The sequence below is a fragment of the Aquarana catesbeiana genome, linkage group LG02, assembly GCF_042186555.1.
Source record: "Aquarana catesbeiana isolate 2022-GZ linkage group LG02, ASM4218655v1, whole genome shotgun sequence".
Taxonomy (NCBI): Eukaryota; Metazoa; Chordata; class Amphibia; order Anura; family Ranidae; genus Aquarana; species Aquarana catesbeiana.
The window spans coordinates 312,753,286-312,781,042 of NC_133325.1; the positions used below are offsets into that span (position 1 = coordinate 312,753,286).

General features: G+C 40.8%; 1 protein-coding gene across 9 annotated transcripts in view; it reads right to left on the reverse strand.

Moving 5' to 3' along the window:
- Window positions 1–27,757, reverse strand: part of AFF3 (ALF transcription elongation factor 3) — a 523,081-nt gene that overhangs the window by 68,491 nt on the left and 426,833 nt on the right. For all 9 annotated transcript variants that reach the window (XM_073614716.1, XM_073614715.1, XM_073614718.1 and 6 more), the window contains one exon: window positions 20,887–20,927. In XM_073614716.1, the coding sequence (XP_073470817.1) occupies window positions 20,887–20,927 (41 nt within the window). The remainder of the gene's footprint in view (window positions 1–20,886; window positions 20,928–27,757) is intronic.

A 27,757-nucleotide genomic window follows, 5' to 3' on the forward strand; every position in this document is an offset into this window, starting at 1 on the left:
AGATATGACCATCTGGAGTCAGGTAAATTATTTTAACAAATATTTACTGTACTAATATTAATGATGTTAACTGGATGTTATAATTGTCTAAAATAATTTGGCACTCAAAATTGGGTATACATATCAATTGACAGTAGTGGCTAAATATGTTTGGCACCTGCTTGAAATAATTATGGTGTCTGATTAGACTCTTTTATTAAAGAGAAGTATTCACATTGAATTTGCTATTCATGAGAAGCAAACTGTGTGTCATTGATGAACCCAAAAAAATATACTCAAACTATTGTCCTTTTTTTATACACAGGATGAGTCCATCCAGGAGGAATGGGGGGAAAGTGGCAGGCAGGAGGAGACCAGGCCCATGGACAGCCTGGAGGAGGCCGGATTCACCATCATCCTGGAGGAGGCTGGGCCCAGTGTCAGGCAGGAGGTGGCTGCTCCCAGTGAGGTGGCTGCTCCCAGTGAGGTGGCTGGGCCAAGTGAGGTGGCTGGGCCAAGTGAGGTGGCTGGGCCCAGTAGGAGCCTGACCGAATCCCAAGTGCCTCCCCTCCACCTTCCCAAAAAAAGGGCCAGGAAGGGGATGGTCACACAGGACGCATCCCTGCGCCTCATGCAAGAGGCCACCCGTTTTTTAAGGAGCCCCCCTGAAGCGGAAGAATCCTATGGCTGCTACTTAGCCAGCAGGCTTCTTCAGATGAATAGGGAGCAGCGCCTCATTTGTGAGCGCCTATTTGGGGAAACAATCCATAAGGGGCTGCAGGGCACGCTAACACAAAACACCCAACTACATGAGGCAGCCCCCCCTCCTCCTCCTCCTCCTCCTCCTCCTCCTCCTGCCACAACTGAAACACCAGAGCCACAGCCTCAAAAGAAGGCTACAGGGAAGGCTGCAGGGCAGCGTGGAGGAAAGGCTGCAGGGAAGAGAAGAAAATGATGACCTGGGTTCAGTCTGGTCTGACAGAAGACGCAGGCTGTTGTAGGACCACAGTCTGGGGACATCTAGATCATCTGCTGGTGCTGTTGATCTCTGGGATTCTTGGACCAGATTGTGCTCCCTCTTATATGGACTCCTCAAGATCCCAATTTTCTGGTACACCGACTTTTTCCAGCGTTGACTTCCTCTTTATTTTATTTTGACCATGAATAAATGGATATTTTTTGAGTTTAGCAAAAGACTTTATGTGTTTTCTTTGAAATCATTGATTTTACACACAATGTTAAATTAACAAGGGACAACAATCTCATTGAGTTTGAAAAAAAACACACCAAAAATACATTACTAATGTTAATAATGTTCAAGTGGTAAGTCTTGAAAATCCAAAAAATTACGTAACCAAAAACGGTGCTTTGGGTTAACTTTATCTAAAAACTAAAAAATAAACACTATAAAAAAAAAAAAATAAAATAATGGGTTCTTTGTGTTAACTTTACAAACCTAAAAAAAAAAAAAAAAAAAAAAAAAAAAAATAAAAAGGGGAAAAAGTATTATTAGTATGGAAACATTGTTTTAAAAAGGCATACTATATCATTCATGAGATCAAAGAGAAAAAGAATCCAGAAATCAGTTTGGGAGAACTCTGATTATGAACAGCAAAACACCTTCGTTCTTTAGAGCCTTCGTAAAGAAGAAATAAAATGCGCTGCATTGAACGATCACAGATTTTGCAGCGTGATGAATGTGCTACCTACAATACGAACACTAGTTTTACTAGACCGAGTGCTTCCGTTTAGTTTTTGCTTATGAGCATGCGTCGTTTTTTTGTCCGTCGGACTAGCATACAGACGAGCGGACTTCGGGGTCCGTCGTACTTACGACGTAAAGATTTGAAGCATGCTTCAAATCTAAAGTCCGTCGGATTTGAGGCTAAAAAAGTCCGTTGAAAGTCCGGAGAAGCCCACACACGATCGGATTACCAGCCACCTTTAGTCCGTCAGCGTCCGTTGGACTTTTGTAGACGAAAAGTCCGACCGTGTGTACGCGGCATAAGGTTAACTTCTTACCTTCAATTCAATCTGTCAGAGACCACTCGTGGAAAGCATCATATACAACACAATGAAGTCGGTACAATGCTTAGCTTTTATTTCCATGTTTGATCTTTTATAAAAATCACATTACAGGATATATTGATGCACAGTATAGGGTACCATGTGATTTAAAAGGTGGTACCCACTCATAGTATACTCCTAAATATGACATAATTCCCTTCTTATGGGTGGGTGCATTTACCCCCAAAGTACCATTACATCTATGTCCATAATACCAGAAATCTCATTATAAGTTCTGATAAACATTTATTGCTTACTAAACATATTGTGTACGTTTGTTATTTTGTGGTTAGCTAGTGCGAGAAGACACTTCCTCTTTCCTGAGTTATAGAAAAATAGAATTTATTTCTGCTTAACCGCTTGCCGCCCGCCCACTGTCAAATGACAGAGGGATAGTGCGGCTCTCGTGTTGGGAGGACGTCATATGACGACACCCCAGAATGGCCGCTATCGTGCGCACGCGGGGGTGTGTAGAGTGGAGATGGTGGCCGCACCGCGTCGCTAGGACATGGCCTGACCCCGATCTCTGTAAAGAGCCGCGGCTCTCTAACCATGTGATCGGCTGTGTCCAATCACAGCCGGTCACATGTAAATACGGAAGTAAAAGGTGCAAACAATTATTGCGCTACCCAAAAAAAGAAACAGGTGAGCAGCTAAAAACAAATGTGACAAAAATTCATAAATGGAAATAGGTGAAAATGTAGCGCTGATAAATGTAAACAGTGTTAATAAAAAACTGTGCAAACTCAAACATATTAGTCCCAACTGTGTGAGAGTAAAAGAACAACTGATGAGTCCCAAGTGGGTAAGTCCAAAAAAATGGCAAATTCACCACAAACACATGGTTGTTCACACAAGGAAGAAGTGATCAACTGAGTTGTGTAACATCCGGAAACCAGTGACATCCAAATTGGAATAAGAATGGTTACTTTTACCGGAACCAATGGACCTGGATGTCAGCAATACCAGGTCAGTCAGGCATGGATATCCAGATCTACAGATCAACAGAAACAGTCCAAGGGGGTCCAGAAGGGTCCAGAGATCTCTCGGTGGGGTCTCGATGATGGAGACAGCCGATGAGCCGTGAATAACCGGATGGAAGGGTCAGACAGACTCACATCAAGGAGGATATGCAAAAAAAAAGGGGACTTCCAATGGTGCAGATCAAAAAGGTATGTTTTTATTCGTAAAAACCAACACTGATGCCCCAGTAGAAGTCCTAGTAGGATGAAACACGTAGGGCTTGGTTTTTACCGCTTCCCATATTGCTTTTTTACCTGTGATCACATTTTTATCTTGTATGTTGGTTTTTACGCATAAAAACCTACCTTTTTAATCTGCACCATTGGAAGTCCCCCTTTTTTTTTGCAAGTCATGAAAAATTTGTGTATTTTTCTTTTGCTTTGGCCATTGGTAAGAGTAGCCATTCTTATTCCAATTTGGATGTCACTGTTTTCCGGATGTTACACAACTCAGTTAATCACTTCTTCCTTGTGTGAACAACCATGTGTTTGTTTTGAATTCGCCATTTTTTTGGACTTACCCACTTGGGACTCATCAGTTGTTCTTTTACTCTCACACAGTTGGGAATAATATGTTTGAGTTTGCACAGTTTTTATTAACACTGTTTACATTTATCAGCGCTACATTTTCACCCATTTAAATACAGAAGTGCCATGAATCGTCTCTCCTCGCCTCACACTGACAGAGTGTGTGGCGAGAAGTATCCATCAGCAGCATCTCCTCGCAGAGGAGACCTGGGCAGGAAATCAGGGCACTGATCATGAGTGCCCTGATTACAGGAAAGCTCCAGCAGTGCCACCAATCAGTGCCTATTAGTGTCACCAATCAGTGCCCATAAGTGCCACCAATCAGTGCCCATAAGTAATGCCAGTCAGTGCCTCCCATCAGTGCTCATCAGTGCCTGCTCATCAGTGCTGACCATTAATACCCATCAATGCCCATCAGCATCGCCCATCAGTGCTGCTTATCCGTGCTGCCTATCACTGCTCACCACTGCTGTCCATCAGTGTCCACCAGTGCCGCCTATCAGTGTCCACCAGTGCCGCCTATCAGTAGCCACCAGTGCCACCTATCAGTGCCACCTATCAGTGCCCATCAGTGCGGCATGTTAGTGCCTCCTCGTCAGTGCCACCTAATCAGTGCACATAAGTGCTGCCTCATTAGTGCCCATAAGTGCCACCTCATCAGTGCCCATCAGTGCAGCCTCATCAGCATGCATCTGTGAAGGACAAGAATTACTTACTTGCAAAATTTACTGACAGAAAATAAGAAAAACTTTTTTTTTCAAAATATTCTGTCTTTTTTTTTTGTGAAAAATTTAAATCCCAGCAATGATTAAAGACTACCAAAAGAAAGCTCTATTTGTGTGAATAAAAAGATTAAAAAAATAATTTGAGTACAGTGTTGCATGACCACGCAATTGTCATTCAAAGTGTGACAGCAATGAAAGCTAAAAAATGGCCTAGGCAGTAAGAGGGTGAAAGTGCCCGGTATTGAAGTGGTTAACCAAGCATTCTTGCCTTAGTTCCATAAGCGCTGCAAAATAGCTATCAATATTAATACCTTTGCATTATCAATATTATTTAGGTGAGTAGATATCCAATCAGTACTGAAATGGGAAAAGGGAGGAAAAAGCAGGCAGCTTTTTTAGGAGAGAAGGGAGAATGAAAAGAAGGAAGTGTTACAGTATAGGGATCAGTAGATAGATGACTACATTCCTGGTAAAGGCATTAGGTATTTTTCAGTACTTGGAGACATTTAAACAGACAAAACATGAGGATATGTGCATGCAGGAGTGCTGTGCTAAATATGTTTTTTAGATTTAGTCCAGGCATCCACTTTAAATGCAACCAGTGTAATTACAAAAGTCTTAATTTCAGCCTCCTGTACACACAGGCTACAAAAAGAATGGGACAGTTCTGGGAGTTATTCAGGTGTGATACAAGTCTGTGTTGAAAGTGAACATGCTGACAGAAGGAGAGAGCAGAGGAAGCAGGTAGTTGCTCTATTTGTGTGCTGCTGCTGTGACCTTGAGCAATGCTACGGCTTCAGTGGAGGCCCTATATCTGGGTGGGTGTATGACTATAACTAGGGCACCATTTACAGATCATAAGGAGTGCAATATACTGTATGTATTTGAGGCTGCAAATAGGTTGGTACTCAATTCACACTGAAATTCTAACAGGATTGGAAAATGTTTCTTTCTGCAGCAAAATATATTATGGATTAATTTTCCACTAAGATTCATGCTTTACCTTTTAATTAAAGTGTTCTCTTCATTATTATGCTATCTCAGTAGCAAATAACCTGATTGTTCAGCAGTTCTGTAGTGTTTTTATTGCTAACCTATTATAACAGTGTTTTTGACCTCGTTAAGATTCATGCTTAGAGCAACTGCTGAAAGGTATAATCTGTGTTTTCACCATATACAAAAAGAATAAAAACTGAAATGTGCATAGCTCTGGTTTATATGAAAACGAATTAAATAATTACACATCAATGTGTGAACCTGTATGTATTCAGAAAAAATGCCCCCACACCACTGCTCTCTTCAATTAAATCAACAATTGTGCACCTTTAAGATAAAAATCAATATCCAAAAGAATGCAAACAATTGTGATGTTGTAGGCTACATTCACACTGGTGATTTAGGTGGCTGCAATTGACTAGGTGCGGCCACCAGCCCCGTTCACTATAATACCAGGTTGCCAGCATGCTGGTGGGTGAAGTTGCTAGTATTCAGTCAGAGATCAAAACTCAGAGGATATGTAAATGGAGGCCGAATGGTCTACACTTAAAGATATATTTTCATTTGACATATGTGAGTAGAATTTTATTATATACAATAAATATGAATAAACAGTGAGCACTAGATGGTTCTCTTCTTGTATCTGGGAGTTTACACAGCATGAGCTCCCCAGAGAGTATTATCAGCAGGATTCGAGCATTTCGAACCAGAAGGAGGTTTTGTGGCTAGCACTTTCTAATTGTGAGGATTTGATAGCATAGGCGGATAGAGGCAGATGGAGGGGATAAAAGTCCAACTATTTCTCTCACAAGTAGAGGTGTACTCATTATTGACATTGGAGGTGTTCTGCGGTATAGGAGGAAGGGCACATGTAATTTTGAGTCACTATAAAAAGATGCTGAAGGTGGAGGTTTTTTCTTTTTGGAGATGGAAAAATACAGAGACTTTTAAACATCACAATTGTTTGCATTTTTTTTAGATATTGATTTTTATCTTAGAGGTGCACAAGTATGGATTTATTTGAATAGAGAGGGGCATTGGGGGCATTGTTTCTGGATACATACAGGTTCACATATTGTTTGTAAATTGATACATAATTATTTGATTTGTTTTCATTGTTATTTTTCATATATACCAGAACACTGCACATCCCAGTTTTTATAATTTTTTTGTTTTTCTGTGTGATAGGTGTGACACACATAACAATGCGTGCTGGCTCCATTTAAATGAATTTGGTGGAGAGTATTCACTTGTTAAATATTTAAAAAAAAAGACATATAGGTCTGTTTTACAGTGTTCATACTTATGTTTTTATTAAATCAATCCAGTCAGTTAAAATATCCAGCTGGGCGCATTTGTGGGATCGCTGATGGCAGACGCACATGGACTGCTCTATGCACCTTCTGAGTACAGACCCACTGCTACTAGCTTCTGAATATCTGCTAACCTTGACCATGGTCTCCAGAATCTTGGCCATCCCTTGAACTGGACAGGATGGTCAACACAGGCTTAAAAGTGAAGCAGAAGCCGGAAATAATATCATGGGAGGAAGCAAAGGTAGGCATGGTCTGCTAGAAAGGAAAAAATAATGTCTTCTATTGGAGGGAACTTACAGATGGATTGTTTGGGTGACTTACAGGCATACTTAAAAGAAAAATTCCAGGTATGGATGGTTTATACATAGTTACGTTGATCCAGCCTGGATCAATGTAACTATGTGTAGCACCCTGGAGTTTAGGCAGGGTTGCTCCTCACAAATTTACTTGCCGGGAGTAGTTATCCTGGTTGATTGGGAGAGATCTATTGATTTCTCCCTAAGTTTGGTCTTGTTGCACTTTTCTCTTCTACCACTAGGTGGCCGGGTACTTAATGGTACTAGATACAAGAAGGGCAATGCAAGATCAGGTTATGGGTATATGGGGCATCTCAGCCAATGGGCAGGTGTTTTCTTGGATCCCTTGGCCTGCTGGGAGAGCCTATATATTCGGGTGGAGTCAGGTGATCTATGTTCTGTGCCACCTGGAAGGCTGTCTGGGTGGACATGTGTTGTGTGCCCCGGGCTGCTAGGCCAGAGATTGGGCCTATCCCAGGGGTGTCTGGCTGCTAGGCTGTCTGAGGGCCTATCCAGAAGCAAGAGAGCAGCACAGGGTTAGGATTGCGGCTTGCAGTCCAATCAGAAGTGACGGTTCTGCCACCTCTCAGTGGTCAGAGGTAGAAGGAAAGCTGTCGCCACTATGGGACCAACCACCTTATTACCAGGGACCACAGTGAGTAATTGAAGCAAATACCAGAGCAGTATTCTCACCAAACGGGCACAGTAGAGAATCGGGAAACTTAAGGCAGTGATCAAGTCAGGGACCCAGCTAGTGGAGGTGACGCTTGCAGAGCAGCCTTGTGTGTCAAGCCAGGGACCGAGCAGGTCAGCGGGGGTGAAGTTTGAGAAGTATCGGGAGTGCCAAGCTAGGGGCCCAGCAGAGAGGCGGGGTGATGCTTGAGGAGGATACCACCGGGAAGATTGGAGGAGTTCAAGGGATTTAGTGGCAGTGAATCAGAGGGTCCGGGAGCTCAGTGTATGGAAGAACTACAAAGAGAAGTTGTAGCGAAGGTGAAAGAACTGTTACGCTTTGTGTTAGGAACTGTTAAGACTGTTGACATAGGAGACAGCATTCCTGCACGTGCAGATGTGGCTTCTTGCTGGAGGCCTTTCCCTGCACGGCTATCCTATTGAAGTCTCAGAGTCTGCTAATTGAACTTGCTACTACTCAAGGGTGTCCTGCCCCTAACCCTCTTTCCCCCATAAAAGTTTGTAAGAGAAATAAACATCTCTTTTGCATTCAAGAAATGTCTGGAGCCCAATAACTTTATCCACCTTGCACCCACTATGCCTCACAACCCACCACATCAGACAGAAGGATGTCAGCTATCTCTGGCCCTGGAGGTTCTCATCAGACTGAAGGAGGCCGGAGACCTAGCTACATATGCATATACCATACCTGACTGATTCCCCTGGAAGCTGGAAATCTCTGAAGCAGACACTGCTACTGCAGTGATCTCCACATGCTTCTGAACGGCCACCCTGCTGCATTCTGAACACAGGATGTTGACCACTCGGCACAGGCACCATTCAAAGAATGCTTTGCATCTTCTGAATCAATGCAAAGCGTTCTCTGATTGGGTAAAGAGCGTGATGTCACCGCCTCGCCTCTCCATCTTGTCAAATCAGAGAGCGTTTTGTATTCACTCAGAAAGTGCATTCTCTGAAAGGCACATGTACCTATGTATAAAATATCCATACCTGGAATTCTGAGAGAGATGCCTGCGCTGACAAGGAACCTTGGACCATTGGAAGGAAGGTAAGTATTTTTGCCTTTAGTTCTGCTTAAAATCTTTGGAGGCAAAATGTTGGTGTAAATACTGGCCAATTTAGGCTAATAGCCAAACTCCTTTAAAAAAAAGGGATGGGAGGGACATGTACCAATCCAAAAACTGTTGTTAAAAAAAACCATACAGTGGGGAGAGGGTATTTTCATGCAGCTTTGAGGGCAACATTGAATAAATACAGACCTACCCTGAAAATAAGACGTACTGTTATTTTCAGGGAGGGCTGCAATATAAACCCCGAAAATAAGCCCTATTTTAAAGTGCTTGTAAAATGCTATAATCCATTCTATTAGAGTAGTATATAAAGTAAACTGTGTATGTTTCTGTAATATAATTGTGTCAAATACCTTCGGGACAGCGCTGCTCGGCGCTCAGCTGACCTCCCGCTGCTCTCCTCCTCTTCTCCCATCTGTCAGCGGGGGATCTCGCCCCCCCTGCAGTGTTCGGAGCGGGGAAGAGAGCTCCGGTGAGTCACGGAAGCACCGAGCCGCGATATAAGAAGGTATAAGAAGGTATTTGACACAATTATATTACAGAAACATACACAGTTTACATTATATAATACTGTAATAGAGTGGATTCTAGCAATGTTGCCTGTTGAATGGCAGGCTAGTAAATTTTCGTCTGTTGTCTGATGTTCGTATGGTCAGTACACAAATCCATCACATAAATGTCGAAAGTACAAACACGTATGCTCGGAATCAATGCTTGCCAAACATGAAATTAGCAGAAGAGGCCCAAAGGGTGGCGCTCAAGAGCTGAAATTCCTCATAGTACGTCACTACGTTCGTGTTTGTGGCACGACAATTGTGTACCGTACAAGAATCAGACGCTCGGTTGACCAACAATTGCATCTTGTGTACGAGGCTTTATTTATGGGGAAACGCGGTAGCTAGATTTACATACAGCTGCATCATCCAAATCTAATTTAGTTTATTTTGAAAAAAGGCATTTAAAGAGCCGCTTTGACCGACAGATAGAAATTGGCCAGTAGTTTGCAGTGGCATTCCTATTCTCCCTAATGCAAAACTGTCCTGGTGCTGACCAAGTCCTATCAAGCTCTTATTAAAAATGTAAAAGACTGAAGATGATACAGCAGTGGAAAAATGTCCAGCAGCAGTACAGTTTTAATGAGCAAGGTTAGGTCCAAATTTACTAGAGATAAAGAGCACAGGCAGGTGTTTTACAACACGCATTAGGATGCAGGATACAGCAGTGTAAAATTGATAAGCAGCAGGACAGATTTATTTAGGGATAATAGTCCTAACTTTTATTTTATCAATGGAGATAGGGGTGTGACGTGAATGTGAGTGAGGTAAAGTGAGATGGTTTAGGTGCACACTGTTTTTTAACTTATTTTTTTTCTTTCAAGCAATGCTGCAGCTTGCTGCAAACAATAGACAGTTCCAAGATCAGTAAACATTTAATGCTCTATTTGAGCACCCCTAACATAACAAGGCACTATACATATATATAAAATAAAACGTATTTCACTGACCAAAAATTAACCCTGATGTCACCAGCATCCCAGTCCTTTTGGTACATGTGGCTGCAGGTTGGGTAATTCCATGGCTACAGCTGAGCCCTTCTATCATGTGACAGTTTCCCAAAACATAGTTTAGCCTGAATCTTAGCTCAATTTTAGTAGAGAACCTCATCTCTACCAGACATCCCAAGTCTCCCACGAGGTGCAGGAGTCTCCTGCATTTCTGCAGCGGCTCCCGCACACCTGCAAGCGCCTCGCAATATCCTGGGAATGATCAGTGCAGTGGGAGGAACAGCTGTGAACACCAATCTCCCTTATAGCTTTTTAGTCGACTGCCACTTCTCCTTCTCTCCCACCCGCGGCTGTTGGCTAAAAAGCTATACAGGGAGATCGGTGTTCACAGCTGTTCCTCCTGCTGCACCGAACAATCATTCCCAGCTGCTCCCTGTGTGCTCCTCCTCCGACCCCTTCATGTACTTCTCCACCCCCCCTGTTCTCCTTCGATCCCCCTCCGTGTTCTCCTGCCCCCCTTGTCCCCTGCAGCTGACTTCCCCCATCCCACCAGGTGTGGGGGGGGGGATCAGTTAGGATGGATAGCGAAGATAGGGACCGGTAAATATGTAATTTACCAGCCCCTTTCTCTTATGAATCGGATACAGTGAGCGAGATCACTCCTGTGTCCTGTGATAACTGAGCAGAGTAAACTGTGTTACTCTGCTTCAGTTTATGAATGGACAGGAGACTGTGTCTCCTGTTCATTCATCTTTAATGCTGAGAAAGGGACTGGGGAATCTGTGTCCTCAGCCCCTTTCTCTGTCTCAAAGGGGAGATGTCAGGGGTCTGTTTAGACCCCTGATATCTCACCAAAGCCCCACAAAAAAAATAATTGTAGAAAAATTCTAAAAAGTTAAAATGTAAAAAAACTACTGACACCACTCCCCCCTGCCCTACCAACACTGTCCACTGCCCCACCCCCTCCCCCCAAAAAGCATTATGAAAAAAATTAAAAACAAATTAATTTGTAAAAAAATCAATATGTAAAAATAAAAAACTACTGACAATGTCCACTGCCACATACCCCACACCCCCCTCCCCAGAATCACTGTTTAAAAATATTGAAAAAGTTATTTTTAAAAAAAATTGCTGCGGTGGGGGGACCGGGGGGATATTGCGGGCGTGGATGTCTGTCTACCCCTAATCAAAAACATGCAGTGGGGTTAATTTACTAAGATTGGAGAGTGCAAAATCTGGTGTAGCTGTGCATGGTAGCCAATCAGATTCTAACTTCAGCTTGTTCAATTAGGCTTTGACAAAAAACTGGAAGAGGATTGGTTTTTATGCACAGCTGCATCAGATTGTGCACTCTCCAGTTTTAGTAAATCAACCCCAGTATGCGCTGCACTGTTCTTTAAGTCAAATATTGCTTTGGGAATTATTCCAATGCCAGATTAGAAAGCAATAATGAATACAAATGAAATTCAGAGAAGTAGAAAAAAAGTTGACATTTATTTGATTATGTTGGTGATCACCTGTCCTTTCCCTTTTCCTACCAACTTTCACCTTTTTCAAAGGTCCACTTTACATGCATTATTTGTTCTCCTTTAAAACCAATAAAAATGTAATTAAATGTTACATATGCATCTCTTATATAAAGCTGATAGGCAGAACTATAAATATGTTAGGATTTGTAAAGCTAAACTCCAAACATATATAAAAACACAAATGAAAGCAGCTGTGTAATCATTAATATATAATTAAAGAGATTTAATTTAATATGAATACATACCAGCCTGCCCATATATGGATGCGGAACCAACCAAATTTCTATCCACGTATGGCTAGCTTAACTGCAGCAGAGAAAAATCAGACAGAGCTGTGCTGTGTGGCAAAGCTTTGTAAATCTCAGAACTGGACCGAAGGAAATCAAATATATTGGCAGGTAAAACAACTCCCATATATACCGTATATATATATATATATATATATATATATATATATATATATATATATATATATATATATATATATATATATATATATTTATATATATATTTAATCTGTGTATTTAGCTGCATGCCTGGTGTTTGCCTTTAAATAACATTATTAGTAGAGGAAGTTACTGGCACTACTCCTCACACTGACTACTGGAGGACATTCTTTTCAGTACGCAGGGCTAAACTGCTTACTCATTTTGTATGTGCTTAGTAATATAACATTTATGGTAAAATATAAAATATGAGACAGAGTTGAGTAAAAAGAACAGAGCTGAGACTGTCAGTCACCGGCTGTGTGCTGGAGATCCCTCCCTTGTCATGTTTTTTTCTCTTGGTGTCAGGAAAACTTGTCAGAAGTGACTCATGCAGATAGCAGAGGAATGGGGCAGCAGGCAGAAATGACACATAGTGCTCTGGATTGAGACAAGCATACACTATAGAGGGATATGCTTTGTTCTTACTTCATGTCTGAGTTTACAACCACTTTAATAGCAGTGACTATGTCAGCTGAAATGTGCTGTGAGCTAAAGCTGACCACATGCTATACAATCAGATTGTACAATTTCTGTATGAGGACAAATCTAAACATGTTTCAATTTGTATCCAATCAGGCAGGTCCTTGTATTATTATTATTATACAGGAGTTATATAGCTCCAACAGTTTGCGTAGCTCTTAACAAAATAAAGGCAGACATTACAGTTACATTACAATTTGGTACAAGAGGAATCAGAGGGCCCTGCTCATTAGAGCTTACAATCTAAAAAGGAAGGGTCAATTGATACAAAAGGTAATAGCTGTGGGGGATGAGCTGATGGAGGAAGTAAAACAGTGTATTAGTTAGAAGCAGGATAGGCTTCTTTAAAGAGAAGGGTTTTCAGGGATCGTCTAAAGATGTATAGATTAGGGGACAGTAGGATAAATTGTGGTAGGGAGTTCCAAAGGATGGGAGAAGCTCTGGAGAAAGCCTGGAGGCGAGCATGGGAGGAGGTGACAAGGGAGCTAGAGAGCAGAGAAGGCTCATCAGAGGTTGTGGCTCCTAGGATCTGCGTGTGCATCTTCACACCATTACAACAGCTGATCGGGAAATCAGCTGTTGCGCCATTCCGTACTGCGCATGTGCAGCCCTGAGCAGGCATTTTTCGACAGAGGGCACTATTCGATAGAACACTGGTCCAGGCTTGGAAAAGATCCAGCCATAAGGTTGGGATCTGCCCACATGCCTGGACCGGCGCAGCGAGCTTCTAAGAGGCTGAGTCAGCCACTCCTGCCCCCTCCACAGCCCAACACTCCAGTGACTGACAGTCACCAGCTCTATGCTCACTGAGCACCTTGTACTACATAGTTGATGGCAATCTGAAAAATGCTCCATGTCATGGCACTAAATATATTACTGCTGGGCATTTGTGGCATAATTATTACAGTATCAGAGCAAAAGTCTGCCTCAAAGAGTATTCTCAATAAAAAAGCCACAGGTATAAAGTGTAGGCACCTAAATGTGCATGATCATATCTTCATCATCTTCCCAAACACTCCTTTCCAAACCAAATTATGTTATGACAGTCAGAGCTTTTCAAAAGGAAGAAAAGAACAGCTACACACCACAGGAACGTTCCAACGATTTTATTCCAAAAAAATAGCAATAAACAGCCAACAAAGTCAAAGTGTCCGAACCCAGGAGGTGACGCGTGCGTTTCACACTGACCTCAGTGCTTTTTCAAATGCTTTTCAAAGCTTGCCCACCATTACTGCCTCCTGCACATTCCTATTGACTAGTGAGACTACCAGTCATAGTGGTGGGCCCTGTAAGAATGTGGGGAGGACAGGGCTAGTAGCAGGCTACTCAGAAGTGTCAAACATTTACCTGTCAGGATTGGTCAGAACTGGGCTATGGCAGGAAGACTTGGGAGGATGCTGCGGTTATGCAAGATACCTCTAGGTGGCTGCACTTTATACCCGCACCATTTTTTTGTTAATTTTTATGACAGATTTTCTTAAACTGAGTCGCACAGGAGAAAGGAAGTAGAGATTCACTAATGATTGCAGGTAAAATCACCCCATGATGTTATTTGAACATTGAAAATAAAATTCACGTAAAACTGCACCTCTGAGTTTATAATTAGATAAGAAAACAATTCAGCAGAAAAAAATGCTTTGCTGGTATACTAAAGGACAAAGCCTAACTTAGATAAAAAAACAATGGAAAGACTGCAGAGAACTTCTTTTGCAGCACTCCAAAAGATTCACGAACATAAAACATTCATAACTTTCATATACTGATAGGCTGTAGGACTGATGGAGAAAAAAATATCACCAATCTGACAGGTGATTGATATACTACTGCTCTGTTCTTGCTGTGTAATCCAATATATCTCCCCAAGTTAAATATGCCTATTTGCAATTTAATGGAGAGCACATAAACAGTTTAGCAGGTGTTCGCCCTCCCCGAAAGAGCCTGAGCTCCAATATTATATTTAAAAAGATTCCATCAGCAGTTATGCAGTTTGAAGACATACTGTCCACAGCTCTAATGGATTATTTCAGTCTGCTTGAGCTATTTTTATTTCTTCTGCAATGTCTATCCAGCATAATATGTAGTGCACTGCTGTGCCAAGACATGACTGAAACATCCTAAAATAACTAGAAGATTCCAGTTAGAAATGTATTAATCATAATATTGGCTGACTTGTTTATTTTCTTTAAGCAAAGAAATAATTAATGCGTATAATAATGCCATGATATTAGAGTGGAATATATATCAGGTATTTGGTTTTGAAGAAGATCGTTATCTGTGTCAACCCGAAAACAGATAATTTTTAATTGCTTTATTAAAGTAACCTTTGTGCAGCAATCCCACTTCTTTATCTATCTATCTATCTATCTATCTATCTATCTATCTATCTATCTATCTATCTATCGATAGATAGATAGATAGATAGAGAGAGATATATATAAATCTATATCTATATACAACCTTTAATGGCATCTTAGTTTTAGTCTGTAGGGTACAATATTGAGTTGGCCCACCCTTTGCCGCTATAACAGCTTCAGCTCTTCTGGGAAGGCTGTCCAAAAGGTTTAGGAGTGTTGATTGTCGGGTTGAGGTCAGGACTTTGTGGAGGCCAGTCAAGTTCCTCCACCCCAAACTCACTCATCCAGGTCTTTATGAACCCTGCTTTGTGCACTGGTCCAAATCATTTGGTGAAGGGTGGATTATGGTGTGGAGTTGTTTTTCAGGGGTTGGGCTTGGGCTTGGCCCCTTAGGTCCAGTGAAGGGACCTAAGGCGTCAGCATACCAAGACATTTTGGACAATTTCATGCTCTCAACTTTGTGGAAACAGTTTGGTGATGGCCCCTTCCTATTCCAACATGTGGCCAAACAAGATCCATAAATGCATTTTTTTCATTTTTTTTTCTTTTTTTAGATGTCACTCTAAATTCAGCAAATCAACAGTAATGCCGTGTACACACGATCGGACATTCCCACAACAAAATCCTGGATTTATTTCCGACGGATGTTGGCTCAAACTTGTCTTGCATACACGAGGTCACACAAATGTTGTCGGACATTCCGAACATCAAGAATGCAGTGATGTACAACACGTACGATGAGTTGAGAAAAATGAAGATCAATAGCCAGTGCAGCTCTTCTGCTTGATTCCGAGCATGCGTGGAATTTTGTGCGTCGGAATTGTCTATACACACTCGGAATTTCCGACAACGGATTTTGTTGTCATAAAATTTGAGATCCAGCTCTCAAATTTTTGTTGTTAGAAATTCGGAAATTTGTTGTCGGACAGCAAATGTCCGATGGAGCCTACACATGGTCAGAATTTTTGACAACAAGCTCACATCGAACATTTGTTGTCGGAAATTCCGACCGTGTGTACATGGCATAAGTCTACATAAAATTTTGTAGGCACGCGCAATTAGTAAATAGTGTGAGGATGTATTCTTTTTTAAAACCCAACATGTGCAAGGTTATTAAAAAAAAGTCGATTTTTTGTGATGTATGACTAGATCAGCCTTTTTCAACCTTTTTAACACAGTGGAAGCCTTGAAATAACTTTCTGGTCTCAGGGAACCCCTGCTAAAATTACTATAACTATGACTCATGATACATTAGTGTGATGGTCAGTAGGAAGAATGCTTCTTACATTTGTGGTCATTTGGAAGAATTCTGGATAGCTAAAAAGATCAATGGTGTCAGTATGAACCTAAGAGGCAGAAATTGCTCAAGGAACCCCTAGCAGCCTCTGCAGGAACCCTAGTTGAGACTGCTCTAGATGAATACAGCATCACCTTATCCAATAAGCTAAATCAGTGGACTCCTAACTTTCAAGACAAAGGGCCAGCTAACTGCCCTTCGGAATTTAGGGGGGGGGCAGACTGTGGCCAGTGGGAGTAGAAAATGCTCTGGCATTAGTGGGAGTAAACAATGCCATAGGCTTAATGGTCAGTGGGAGTAAAAAAAAAGTGTCAAAAGGAGGAATAGTGCCCCATCATTGAAGAATTAGCTCCCCATCTCTGATGTCAGTGGGAGGAATAGTGCCTCGTATCAGTGGAAGGAACAGTGCCTCAAGGGCTGGATAAAGGCAAGAAAAGGGCCACAGCTGGCCTGAGGTCGCAGTTTCTAGACCCCTGAGCTAAATAAACAACAAGTTTGAAATTCTTTATTCCTTTGGTAAATAACCCCAACACACGTACCTATGAAAAAGCTGTCTGTGATCGTAAAAGATGTTAAATAGTGTAAAATACAGAAATGTTATTTTATTATAACCCTTGTTACTAACAAGATATTCACTTGATGCATTGAACCCAAATCAGTCCGGGAAAACTTAGTACTACATAAAAGATAATTTCTTTTAAACTGCTCAATCATTTAAGTTTATTTATACAGAATAAATGGACAAAAAGGTGTGTATATGCACAAAAAATACATTGTCCTTGAGCAGTTGGATCATTATAATGCATGATGGATTATAGGAACTGTGTAACACTGGGGTTCTGCTGACATAGGCTTCAGCAGTTTACCATCAGCAAAATTGCTCAGTATGTCAATAGGTTTGTTATGCATGGTTTACTCAGAGTAATTGGATATATAAAATTCTTGGTAATACAACTTTTTATGTGAAATTATTATTTCTTTACACCTGCAAAACCAAGGTACTGCATGAACAGGATGGGAATCAGTTAAAATGTATTTTGTAACCAGGGATATTTTTAGAATTCTAAAACATTTGGGGTAACCATTTTGGTTTAGAGGTGTTAATTAAATACATGCTTCAAATTAAACAGACTGATTGTTTTTTTAAAGTGTATGTAGAGGCAAAACTTTTGTTTTCTTTTGTTTCAGACACAATGGGAAGGGTTAGAGGTTCTGTGAGGTTTTCATGGCTGTCTGTGTCCCAGTTGGGGAGATTTACCCATGTAATTGCCTTAGCAGTTATTATCACTTACAGAAACCAAGAGAGAATCTAGAATTTTAGCGTCCCCAAAACAATTCTATGGGAAATCCTATTGCTGTCAATCATAGCCAGTGAGCCAATGAGGAGAGAGCGGGGGGCAGGACCAAAACACGGCTCTATGTGTCTTATAGATGCATAGAGCAGGGCTTGGGAGAGAGTACGCATCAGTGCCCCCATAACAAGTGACTTCCTATTGGGGGCACTGGTCAAGGGGGCCGAGCCAGGAGTGCCGGCTGGGAACCCGAGAAGAGGAGGCTCAGGGCAGCTCTGTGCAAAACCACTGCATAGAGCAGGTAAGTGTAACATATTTGTTATTTAAAAGAAAAAGCCAAACTTTTAATACTACTTTAAAGGCCTGTGGTTGATGCAACGAACAACAACCAAAATCACAAAAGGTCAACACATTCCAAAAAAAATATCCAACATATTTATATGCAGTTTTCCTAACCAGCAATGGATGCCCAGTCAGGTAAAACTTTGACAGCATATACCAATTTATATTTTATATGTGCTTTGTAAAAACTGGACGAGACAGGGCATGACAATCTTACCAGTGAACCATTGTTGCTTTTTAGGCATAAATTAATCAGTGGAAAGACAGTTCTGGCATTCAAACATGGAATAAATTCAGAGTCAGTCTCAGTTTTTTGCCATAAGGTGTTTGCCATTTGCAGTGACCCAAAACCAGCTAAAGCCAAGGATAAGGTGCTGAGAACGCCCCTTAGGTTAACCCCTTCCCAGGCCAGTGTCATTAGTACAGTGATAGTGCATATTTTTTAGCACTGATCACTGTATTAGTGTCACTGGTCCCCAAAAAGTGTCAAAAGTGTCAGTTAGGTGTCCGATTTGTCCGCCTCAATATCGCAGTCAGCTATAAGTCGCTGATCTCCGCCATTACTAAAACTCCCATAGTTTGTAGACGCTATAACTTTTGCGCAAACCAATCAATATATGCTTATTGGGATTTTTTTACCAAAAATATGTAGCAAAATATTTATGGATTTTTTTTTTACATTTTTTGATTGGATATGTTTAATAGCTGAAAGTAAAAAATATTGTTTTTTTTTTTTTTTTTATTGTTTATACCGCAGAGGTGATCAATTACCACCAAAAGAAAGCTCTATTTGTGGGAAAAAGAGGACAGCAATTTTATTTGTGTACAGTGTTGCACAACTGCACAATTGTCAGTTAAAGTAACGCAGTGCAGTATCACAAAAAATGGCCTGGTCATGAAGGGAGGTCAAGTGGTTAAGATCGGACACCTTACAAGAATCTCACTTTTTTGGATTAAGATTTAACATACTGTAGAAACATGGAAACATAGAGGAGTGATGTCATAAAAAAACAAGGGGTCTATCAAGTCTGCCCCCCCCCCCATTTTTTAAATATACTACATGTATACAGTACTGTGCAAATATGTTAGGCAAGTGTGAAGAAATACTGTAAAATAGGAATTCTTTCTCAATTCTTCTAGGTACAACAACCTACCTGCCGAGTTCCTTCAAAAACTGTGTGCAAGTGTTCCTAGAAGTATTGATGCTTTTTTGAAGGCAAAGGATGGTCACACCAAATATTTATTTAAATTTTGATTTCTCTCCTGATCATTTACTTTACATTTTGTTAATTGATAAAAAAAAACAAAAAAACAATTAAAACCTCTAATTCTGTAAGCATTCTTAATTTACAGCATTTTCACATCTTTCTAAAACGTTTGCGCAGTACTGTGTATTTAAATATGTTTTTTTTGTTAATTTTTTGTCTATGTTTGTCCCAAGCATGTCTAAATCCAGGCTGGCCAATGCAAGCACACTATGAGCCACGGATTTTTTACTATACATCATGATGCGTGTAACTTTCTACTACCTGTAAGTGGACTACAAAAAAATCATTGCTTTTATATCTTACGGGCTTCACTATTGCTGCCTTATTTTCTTTCCATTTGGGTAACATCTTATTGGTGAGTGTATATTCAATGCATCCCTGTTCTGGAGTGTGATGAGCTGATGGCTATATGTGGTCTGGATATTGAATTCCCTGTGATCGATCTGCAGTATTTGGAGTGTGACACCCTGATCCTCTGAGATTTATGATTACATGCCTATTTATCATTACTTTCTGGTAAGCAGATAGAATTCACTTGGGTGTGATGTGCTTTTTCATACACACTGAAGCTGGTGAAGGGTCCTTCATATTCCCTATCTCTTCATTGCCAGAACTGTTATATGATTAACGACAATTTGAAGTGCTGCATTTTGGACTTTTTATGTTTAAATCCACTTACTATTGACTGACTCACTACCTCTGCTGAAAATCTATTCCAAAAATCAACTACTATTTCAGTAAAATAATACTTTCTAAGAATAGTTTTGAACTTTCCTCCTGCTAGTTTGAGGTCATGTCCCCATGTTCTTGATCTTGGCATCATATTGAAAATCCTGCCCTCTTGAACCTTATTCACACCCTTGATGTATTTAAAGGTCTCAATCATGCCTCCCCTTTCCCTTCTTTCCTCCAGACTTTACATATTAAGGTCCTTGAGTCTCTTCTGATATGTTTTAGACCTCAGACTTTTCACTGTTGTTGTTATCCATCTCTGGACCCATTCTATCTTATCAATATACTTTTGTAAATGAGGTCTCAGGAACTGGACACTGTATTTTAAATGAGGTCTAGCTAGGGCAAAATTGGGCAATCAGGACATCTTTTCTCCTTCTAGTGGCTGCTCTAGTGATGCATTTCAGAATTCAATTTGCTGTTCCCATTGCAAATATGCAAAGAATAAGAATAATTCTTAACATCAATAACATAAATACTATAAAATATTGTATAACAATCCTTAGCATTTTAGGATATGTCAACACAAAGAGACTGGATTACTACAGGAGTAGTTTATATCCTAGCCTGTGATAACTTCAAACATATAGTCAGGCTTATGGCAAAAGTCAATAAATTCCTCAGAACATGATTGGGGATTGGAAGTAAACACAATATTTGAGAACCACCCCTAAATTGTAGCGATGAACAAGTGCCTAAATAACTTGACTAAGTTCACCCTTTTGGTACTTTATGCTGTACCTTCCTAAAGTAAATTGTCTTCTAGTTGCTCTGTGGTTTTGAGTCAAATAATATTTTAGCAACGGAGGCACTTTAGCTCACAATTTGACTTTGAGTTATATACCGCAGTAAATAAGTCTACATGCTTCATGAAACAATTTATGATTTATAAAAATGATAAAAGGTACCTGTCGCTTTGGACTCCGATGGCTTGTCCCTGGGCTGCTGGCTGAGAAAAAACAGACAAGAAAAATTTACTTCACATCCAAAAAGAAGCTGCAAGAGCATCAGACTTCCTATCCAAACACTAAAAAAAAACAACATTCCAAAACGAATAGCATAGGTGCAGACAGAAGCTTTCTATTTAACATTTGCACTTGGTAAGTATGTCTATGCTATGTAATATAAGACAGTGAATGTTCTTAAGAATTTACTTTCAGCAAGCTTTCATTGATATTCAATGCTATTTTGCTGATAATACAATGCACATATGTAAATGCAGCCTTATTGAAGAAAATTATGTAACTTATTTTAGACTTTATAGGATCGTTCTATCTGTTCTGTAATGATAATATTCTAAATATAAAGAAAACTACGCTTAGTGCTTAATCAAAATATAAATAACCAAGTTTTCACAGCTGCACTCAAAAGCATGAAAAATACAAATGCCTAATGTACAAATTATTCCCAATATAGTTGTGCTGTGTAAAATGAATCACCATAATTAAGTAAATTCTTAAGTAATCACAATGTGACACTCATATCATTAAATAAATGTGAAAATAAAACACCACAATTAAGTGAACAGCATAAAGTCCAAAAGAAATAATCCTCATGAGCACTATATAATTATCAAAATAAGGTGCCCATATGCAAACAGTTCATTCAAAAAAAAAAGTGTCCATATCTTTCAAACCCAGCGATGTGTGACCAGTGTGCCCACCACCACAAAAACACATAGCCTCTTACCAGATTGCTAGACCCCAAATTATAAGAGGTCTAGCATAGTTTGAAGCTGCGTGGGTCTTGTATCATGGATTATCCAGTACAGGGAACACGTGCGGTACCGCTGATTGTAACCTCCACTCTATAAGGCCACATATGCTAGCATTTGTTTCCACCAGCTTATATTTTCTATTATTAACCACTTAAGGACTGGAAGGATTTGCCCCCTTAATGACCAGGCCATTTTTTGCGTTACGGCACTGCGTCACTTTAACTGACAATTGCGCGGTCGTGTGACGTTGTACCCAAAGTTTATCTCCTTTTTTCTCACAAATAGGGCTTTCTTTTGGTGGTATTTTATCACCTCTGCAGTTTTTATTTTTTGCGCTATAAATAAAAAAACGTCAATTTTTAAAAAACTATATTTTTAAGTTTTTGCTATAATAAATATCCCCCCAAAAATGTAAAAAAACTAATTTCTTTATCAGTTTAGGTCAATATGTATTCTACTACATATTTTTGGTAAAAAAAAAAGCGTATAGTGATTGGTTTGCGCAAAATTTATAGTGCCTACAAAATAGGGAATAGATTTATGGAATTTTTATTATTATTATTTTTTTACTAGTGGGACTGCGACATTGCTGCGTACAGATCGGACACTTTTGACACTTTTTTTTTGACCAGTGACATTTATATAGTGATCAGAGCTAAAATAAGCCACTGATTACTGTATAAATGTCATTGACAGGGAAGGGGTTAACACTAGGGGGCGATCAAGGGGTTAAGTGTTCCCTAAGGAGGTATTTCTAACTGTGGGGAGTGAACTGACAGGGAGTAGAGCGAGATCGCTGTTTCTGATCACTAGGAACAGCAGATCTCTCTCTACTCCCCTGTCAGAATGGGGATCTGTCTGTTTACATTGACAGATCCCCGTTCCGGGTCTCTGTGGCGCGATCACGGGTGGCTGGCGGAAATCATGGCTGCCGGCCATGCCCATCGACTCCGGCGTCGTGCGCGCACCTCCAATAGCTCTTAAAGCGGCCGATGTACAATGACGCAAAGGCCGACGCACAGCCGTGCCAACCTGTCGCAGTACAACTGCGGTGGCTGGTCAATAAGTAGTTAAACAATATTTTGAAAAATGTAAAATATGGTCTCTAATGCAGAACTTAAAGAAACCTTGTCTCTTTAAAGAGCACTACTATATGGTAAATCTCAGGGTATACTTGTCTGTGGTGACATTGTGTATAACAGACGTTTATTTAAAGTCGTTATTGTTAATATTATGCACAGTTGATAGGCCAAACCCTATCTGGTGGCAGTGTTATAAATCTAAACCCAGTGACTATCGCTCTCAGTCTGCTGGCACTTGTGCAGGGGGAGGCTGTGAGTGGTATTGTCGCATACCAGTGAATTGTACCTGCTATTTGTCACAGGTGGGGGGGGTGATGGGGGGGGGACGTGTCCGTCACACTCCAGATTTTGGCGGCTCCAGCTTTGATAAATTTCCCTCTTTGTTGTTTGTGAGACCTCCAGCTATCTTAAATATGAATAAGAAAAGTAACATTTTGATAGGGGTTTAATATTTAGGACAGGCTAGGTGCCAATAGTGTTAGGAAGGACAGTAGCATGTCATTCACATATTTGCAATATCTTTAGGGATAACAACGTTAGTGCAATTTTATAGCATTTTGATGATAAAGTGTCTTTACAATCAAGACCTTTTTTTAGTTTATTTTGAAAGATTGGAAAGAGAAGAACCATATTTCATTACTGATGGCTTCTTATTTGCAAGGGTGATGTCTCATGTTGATGCTCGCTACTTGACACTGCTATGCAATTTCCTCTCCAGCTCTAATTTAAACATTTATCCAGCAACATTCAGCAGCACATACCAGTGCTTTGACTTTTATGAATCCCTGTGGATGCTGTGTTCAGGCCATACAGATGAACATGCTCTACAAATAACAACCAAGCACAAAGGTCTATTTATTCACACTTGGCAGACTGAATACAGATTGACTGTCCCGCCTATAAATTTTCACATCATTTCAAACAAGGTAACCCAAGCCAAAAGAAGAAAAAAAATCATGTCATAAAGTACTGAACACAGTCCGTTAGATTAAGCTTCCATTTATTTACACAGGCCATCAGATGGGCTTCTCTCATTGCATTGCCTGACACTACACGATTATACCACAATACAAGGAAGCTTTGTCTGATGTCCCAGTTAACCAGTTTTACACTAAAATTTATTCCACTTTATATAAATGTACATCTATGTCACCAACTATGCTTAAATTCTTGATAAAATTTATATATTTCACAAATTTTTCCCTCGAAACTACCCTGGAAAAAAAAAAAAACAAGAAACAAAAAACAACACAGCAACAAAAGTATAGTTGTTGACTCAATCAAATGTTTCATATTCCTAGAGAACAAAGGGCAGAAACTGATTGGTTTGTATGGGTCAAAACTCCACTTTTGTTCCTTTAATTCTTTGAAGAATAAGAATGACCAAGGGCAGCAACCAAACAGCTGGTCAATTGAAATGCATGTCTGAAATGCACGTCAAATATAGGTCAGCAAATTGCCAATTACTTCAATGGTACAACATGGATGACAGTTCTGAGGTCCCATTTAACCTGCTTTGTGTTCTATTTTGTTTCTAGAGTTGGACGAATGGTTTGGGTCAAGCAAAAGTTCGGCTATAACATCACCTGTTCGCCCGTTCAGCAAACACCTGAATTTGCGGGGCACTTGGCAGGATGTTCACCCGCCGAGTGTCCCATAATGCACTGCGTGCTGCACAGTGCATTCCAAGCCCTGATTAGGGAAAGCTTTCCCCAATCAGGGCACAGTGAATAGCTGTTGATAAGGAGTGGGGCCGGGAAACCGGTCGCTGCACAGATGAGACATCAGCCGGCAATAGAAAAATAAAAATAAGAAAATATTGCCAGCTGAAGAAAATAAAAACGGGGAACCCCATGCCAAAATTGTAAAAAAAACAAAAAAAAAACAGCGTGGGGTCTGGAAAGGCCAGGAAAGGGGGGGGAGCGCTAACTCCTGAACCATACCAGACGACATGCCCTCAACATGGGGGGTGCTTTGGGGTAGGGGCGCTCTGCCTTGTCTCCTTGTTGGGACAAGGGCCTCTTCCAGACAACCCTGGGCTGTGGTTGTGGGGGGTCTGCATACAGGGAGCTTATCGGAATCTGGAAGATTCCACCCCCCATGTGAATGAGTATGTACCCCTACTCATTCACCAAAAAAAGTGTCAAAGAGGAAAAAAAAAAACAGTTTTTGACAACACCTTTATTAAAAATAGAAAAACAATGTCCCCCCGATGTAGATCCATCATCAATCACGATGCCAATGGCACAGATGGACCCGAAAAAAAAAAAAAAACGCTCCCCCTTCGATGAAGGCTAACTGCCATCTGCCTGCTCCATGATTTGATAGCTCTAATATAGGTAAGGGGCAAGGCCACCTGGTGACATCACCTGGTGGCACTGCCCCCTTGTGACATCATCTACCGGTGCAGTTATTTTTTCATTAGTACATGTCCCTCAGGGCAGTACCCGAACCTCCATACCCTTTTTATGGCCAATAACTTGCATATAGACTTTTGATTTTTCATGTTCGGGTCCCATAGACTTCAATGTGGTTCGGAGTTTGGGTCCAAACTTTTTGTAAGTTCGGGAGTTCTGGTGCGAACCGAACCGGAGGTGTTCAGCCCATCTCTATTTGTTTATATGGATGCAGTATGTCCCTTGCACTTGTAGCACCCTTGTCCTAAAACAGGGTTACAGGTAAATTTAGCTTTGCTAGGTGGTAGCTAGTCTTACTAATTTGGGGTGTTTAATGGTCAAATGGATTCCTTCCTAATCCTGTTCCAGTTGTGGCTTCTCCCTTTTGTCAGTAGGTGGCACTGTTGCCTTTGACATTAGTATGATGAGCTACAGTGAATTCAAGTTATGGATAAACATACTTTGTCTCATCCAATCAGATTTGCTGCTATGCATGCTGAGAAAAGCTATTTATTTAGAAGTCAGGTGATCTAGGTCTTTCCAGTCCAGACTGCGGTCTGCGTGGATGTGTGTGTGAAACAGCTCCTGGCTGCTAGGCCTGAAGCCTGAGGCCTATCCAGGTGCTCGCCTGGCTGATAGACCTATTCGAGGCCTATCCAGGTGTTCAAGATTATGCTGAGAAAAGCCTGCTAAATACCCATAAGCATGAAGGAAGGAATGAAGACCTGAGATGAAGTACCAGAGGTGACTCTTGCATGAGGGGACCCATGAAGAGCCTGGGAAAGCGTCAAGACAGAATCATCCATAGAATTCCTACACCTTCCGTGAGTTAAGTTCAGTTACCATAGAAGACAGCCATGAAGAGCCTGGGAAAGCGTCAAGACAGAATCATCCATAGAATTCCTACACCTTCCGTGAGTTAAGTTCAGTTACCATAGAAGACAGCCTATCCTACAAAGTACAGATGTGCTGGTTCAGCTTAAAGGCTCTTTTCCTGTACTGCTGTCTACCTTATCTCACCATTTTTGTCTAAGGAGTCTGCCAATCTGCTTGGTCTGCTGATCGTTACTATTTTTGACTAAGGGTGTTCTGTTTTAAAAAGTGGTATGGGTATAATGGCGCTACCTAAAGACTTGACTGGGATAGCCTTAGAGGTAATAAACCGCTACTGATGGTTATGTCTTTATGGGTATTAAGCCTCAAGGGATAGGTCCCCTTGTATAAAGAGTATGGTATGTGCACAATGATGTGTAGTTGGAAAAAAATATATTACAACCAATCAAATGTCGCACGGCAGAGAGTTGTCCTACAGCGTCTGGTAGTAAAGCCAGAGACTATATTCCATATAGTGCATTTAATGAGACCATGTCCTTTAAGTTATGAAGTACTTTCTATATATGGATATATACCCTCATCAATAGTTGGATATATCATGAAGTTAGCGTAAATCATATATCAATATACATGCTCTGCACATGAATAGAACCGCTATGATCATAGACCTTATGTGCAATAAACCTTGGATTAAAGTCGCATGTATGCAAGACAAAAAATATTATACATGCACAACATTCCAGCAATTACAACTGAGGTCAAGTATAACAGTCCCATAAGTTGTACTATATATGTGAAATTCCCAATGGTGACTTTGGTGCAGCAACAGTTGTCTGGTGACTCTAGTGCTCCCCCTCTTGGTTGTCTACTCACCAGCTCCCAGACCCCAACAGGGGTATTACGCCTGTGGTGAATGAAGCGGGGTTGCTCCGCTTGCTGCTTGCTCCGGTAGTTGCTTATGATGTGATCAGCTCCCCAAGCTCCATGCAGGGATAAAGACGTTTATGCTGGAAAATGGACACTGTGCTGCTGTGTTTAGTGGTAGGTGTCTCCTATGTGTCTCGGTCCGTAACGGTGTTACATCCCCTCATAATTTAAGGAAAAGAGAGCCTCCATGGCATAATAAAGTATGACCATTTTATTTAAAACCATATATGTCCAAAAACGGGGATTATAAACAAGAAAAGAAATAAGCTATAAAAAATAATAGAATGAAAAAAATAATAACAAAAATAAAAAGTCCAAGACTATTGTGTTCCCACCCACTGCAGATGGGATAGGGCATCAATAGTTCCCAGGCATTTGACAAGTTTAAAAGTCCCTCCTAGAAAGCATAAGGACGAGGTGGGGGTGTGTGTGTTCACCAGCCGCTGACAGCATTCTCCTCTCTCATATGCCTTAGAGGTGACGTATAGAGCGTGGTGCCGTTGTGCGCGCTTCGTCACATGACGTCCTCAGCAACGGTACCACCCTCTTCCGTCTGTGAGATTTTATAGGAAAAGAGCGTCCATGCTAAGCCCGCCCCTCAAAATTACGGGGCTATGGTTTATGTGTAGCTATTACAGGGCTGTAGTTTAACTATATGTGGTCCAGATTAATTTCCCATCTATCATATTATGAAATACCTATATTCGATTTGTGTATCCATATTGTCATACATAAGGATCATGGAAGCGCTCTCCCTCCGTTCACAAGGAACTTATACACAACAAATATAATCAACCAAGCTCCACCTGCTGGTCCACTGTTA